The sequence below is a fragment of the Colletotrichum paranaense genome (genome assembly GCF_030867605.1).
Source record: "Colletotrichum paranaense strain IMI 384185 chromosome Unknown Scaffold_1.1, whole genome shotgun sequence".
NCBI lineage: Eukaryota > Fungi > Ascomycota > Sordariomycetes > Glomerellales > Glomerellaceae > Colletotrichum > Colletotrichum paranaense.
In genome coordinates this window covers 3365784-3369824 of record NW_026848959.1, presented here as the reverse complement: position 1 = coordinate 3369824, position 4041 = coordinate 3365784, and the positions used below count along the sequence as shown (strand labels likewise).

The window sequence follows — 4041 nt, the reverse complement described above, 5'->3', positions numbered from 1 at the left end:
TTCAGCTGGGTTCTGGCACTTGCCCGTCTGGAAGCGTTTGCAGTCCGACGTGCTGCTCTGTGATCGACAACAGGAACGGCTTCTTTCCGAGCAGGGATCGCGGGCGCGATGTCACAGGGGTTCTCGATCTGGCAGGCTTTGGCGGAACAGCCAGGCATGTCGATTTTCTCATCGACAATCCGACGCTAGGCAGTAGCGAACAAAACGGGGTGGTCGGGAAGCTGCAGACCTGCCGCCGTGCTTTCACGGTTGATGGAACGGCTGCAGAGAACAATGAGGTGGAGAGGAGTCGTCGACGTCGAGAATATCCTTCAGAAGTCCAGCTCGTGGCGGCCCAGCAAATAGTCTTGACGATAGCGTCAGTCTGGTTGAGCCATCATTGGTGGTTGGCACCAGACTAAGATACCGCTAACCACTTCGAGCCACAAAAGACAAGGAAACTTACAAGAAGTTGTCAGGAACCACTCGACGGCGTCAAGCCACCAAAACTTGAGCCCGGGTGCCAGATGGGGATGGGCAAACAGCACCAGAGCACCTCTGGCCAGGGCTAAATTTTGCGGGACCTTGATCTGTCAGCGTGGGGTTGAGCGAGGAGGGATCTGAAAACTCTTTGGCATTCATTACCTTCAACTTCGAGCTTGGGGTCTCAGGGCGGCGGGTGTGAAGCAGTACATATGCTGAAGGCGGAACTTTTCGTCGGCTTTTAACTCTGAACAGGGTAAGGGACCAATTGGCGAATAACCTGACCCATCTATCTGCAATACACGGTAGGTTGAAGTAAGGGAGTAGGAAATGCCCTGGGGGGCGGATGAAGAGGCTCAAAATGATAGGAACCGAAATGGTGATCTGCGTCGTGTGCAGATGTGCAGATTGCACAGTGACCAGAAACACCGTCGAATGAGGGGCTCATGTATGAAAATCAGGTCGGTGTTAAAGACACTAATATCGAAGTTTCTATGAACAGGTAATGGATACTGGTATGATGGCTCTTACTCTTGTTCAACAATGACGCAAATCAACCTTCCTCCCACATGTCCAGGTACTCCGTATATCCTATAGTCGTATCCGTACAAGGTAGTGCAGATCAACCTTCCCATCTCATGCATCACCCAAAATCTCTTGCGTTGAAGACAGCGACGCCGTCTCCTTGCCCTTTCTCTTGGAGGAGTCGCTCTCACTCTCAGCATAGGAAGGAGGGTCTAGCTCGTCTCCGCCCGCCACCCACACCTTGGAAAGCTCTTCCTCGATTTCCTGGCGTCTTGCCTTCCAATTCTCGACCTGTTCAAGGCGTTCACGAAGGTCCTGGAGCTCCTTCTCGACCTGCATCTTCTCATGTTCTGTTCCGATTCTTTCAAACTCCCACTCATCGCCACGTTCTCCGCCTCCGAGAATGAGGTTGTACGTGTGATACTTCTTGAGTGAGGCGCGTGTAGAAATGGTGATGAGAGCTGCGTCATGTCAGAAAACCTGTAGGGCATGGAATGACTCTTCAACTTACTGATTCCTTTCTCCTTGCACACTTCGTAGAGCAGGCCCTCGACGTCTTGAGACACGGCGCTAGTACCCTCGTCAAGAATGGCGAATTGAGGCTCGTGGTACAATACGCGGGCGAAACCCATGCGCTGTTTCTCTCCACCGCTAAGAACATCTTTCCACTCTTTACGGGTGTCCCAACCACCTTCACGGTCGGGAAGGTAGCCAAGACGGGCATCTTCCAAAATGCGCTTCAAATCGTCTTCAGACTTCCTCTTCTCGCGCATATCGTGATGCCCGTCAGGGTAGATGACCTGGTCGCGCAACGTACCGATGCTGAGATAGGGTCGTTGCGGCAAGAACATGATGCCATCCTGACCAATATCCTTTGGACGACTGACGAGTCCTCTGTAGACTGGCCAAAGGCCAGCAAGAATACGGGCAATAGACGTCTTACCGACACCGTTGGGGCCAGAGATCTAAGAGCGTCAGTACACTGTCATTTCCCGTCCTTAGATAATTAATGACTCACCAGAAGATGCTCTCCTCTCCTGACAACCATTGAGAGGGAATCCATTAGCTCCTCACCACCGTTGGGCCATAACGATGGGGCAACAACAGGCACGTTCTCAAACCGTACGCCATCGAAACCCTTCTGGATGGTTCCTTGAACATCCGAGAGGGAGTAAAGTTCGTTCTGTTGCCCTCGCAAGAAATAAGCATCGGCGTGAACGCGATGCAGTGTTGAAATCAAGGTGTAGACTCGGCTAGTGTAGCCGGCAAGCTCGGAGAGATCCTTGATAGAGTACATCATCCTTCCGCCAGCATCCGCGAGTGAGAGCATGAGACGCTTGTTCGTAATGAACTCCTTCATACGCCCGCGCTCCCTGCTTCCCTTTGCAGCATTTTCGGCCAGCTCAGCAGCGCCGCCCAGACCTCCCCATGCTGGAAGGAATACTGGTAATGAGGATAGAAGGTAGCCGTAAGCACTCCAACTGTACTTGAGTATGAAATCCTCAAGCATGTTGTACCGAATCTTGAGCATGTAGATGCCCTCCATCCAATTCTTCAAAGACTTAAACTCCTTGTTGAGGAAAGTCTTCTCCATGTCGGCACCTCCGTAAAAGGCGATCTCCTCGGCATTGGCGATTAGTCGTGCATGCAGCCCCCTAAAGTCTCCCTCCTTGCGGCCCTCAACTGCCTTAAGTTTGCCAAAAGGAGGCGAGAGCCGGCGCAGAATGCTCGCTGTTAGGAAATAGTTGCTCAACAAACCCGTTAGAGCCAATGGTCCCAAAGAGCGGAATAGCTGGTAGTTGAAGACGCAAAGGTCTACAAAGGGTTTGCCGAGTGATGAGTAGAGGTTCGCAGCGGCAGCACAGAATAGTGTCAAATCTTGCGTGATAAACTGATCCGCGCCCTGGCCGACGCCACCATCCAGATTGGAGAGCTTATAGTAGTTGAGGTTGTTGTTCAGGTATAGATCGTGGATGTACCGAGTAAGGCGGGTTCTGAAGGCAATGGACACCTTGGATTCGAGGAATTTGATCATCGCATTCGTGTATGACGCAAAACCGCCGAGACCACACCACTTTGAGATTCGTTAGCATTGGTTGAGGTCGTGATGACTGGAGGTTTTGGAGCACCACTCACCTTGACTAGTCCCCAGAGGAATGCCTTCCCTTGTCCTGCAACCAGATCCCGCACAATCTCGCCGTCAAGTCGAGCGACCACGAGGGAAAGGTAGGTGCGAAGCATCAAGAAAACGCTGTGACTCAAAAGCAGCCCAGCTTCTTTACTTGACCATCTCGGGATCATGATACTCATGAGACTAAGGAACTGATGTAGGAATGCCAGGTTCAAGCCCGGCTTCGTCTGCGCTGAGGGAACGGTTCCGTCGCCGAGGCCAGATACCCGCGGAGGGTTGAGGAAGAGCCGGCGATGCGCCTCAAAGGTCAGCGGTTTTGTGGTCTGAATAACAACCTTGGAGGTTCCATCTTTGTATGGGACGTAAATCGTACGTGATCCATCCTTGTTGTGCAGCCACGAATTCGTACGGACAAGTTTACGGCCCTGCTCCTTTTCCTCACGCCTTTGCCTCCACCAGCGTCTGCCTCCAGCGGCGCTGAGGACTATGGATGCGGCGAGGGCAAGTGTTCCGAGCAGTCGGGTCGTGCGGGAAGTACTTCGGAGGCGATTGCGAATCAGTGTCGTATACTTCTCGAAGAAGGCGGCGAGAGCCTCCTCCGCGGCCGACTGGCGGAGTGTCGATTGTTCTGCCATGGCAATGGCAGTAGGAAGTGAAGATTGTCTTTCAAGACTTGCGACGTCGTCGTGAGGTCGAGTCGCGCAGGCTCGCCACGGTTAGGGTGCTACTACAGATGCGCAGCCATCACAGGGCGGGAACGAATAAGAGGAGCGAGCTGAGAGGTGCTAGGCTAGAGAACGCGATTGATGCTCTGTCTCGGGATCGCTATTGAACCGTTCTGGCTTTGCGCGTATGATGATAGTGAGGTGGTGAGGTAGTTTGAAATGGCTCAAGAAAAGCACGTGGTCGCATTAGCAGGCTGA

The 4041-nt window shown here is 52.8% G+C and overlaps 1 protein-coding gene across 1 annotated transcript; it reads right to left on the bottom strand.

Moving 5' to 3' along the window:
- Positions 1-1098: 1098 nt before the first annotated feature.
- Positions 1099-3753, bottom strand: CPAR01_01190 (ABC transporter transmembrane region 2; the record flags this gene model as incomplete). The annotated part of the gene is made up of 4 exons (XM_060485479.1): positions 1099-1448; positions 1499-1952; positions 2006-3061; positions 3124-3753. 4 exons carry the CDS (start codon positions 3751-3753, stop codon positions 1099-1101), a joined length of 2490 nt encoding a protein of 829 aa, XP_060356336.1.
- Between the last annotated feature and the right edge of the window lie 288 nt (positions 3754-4041).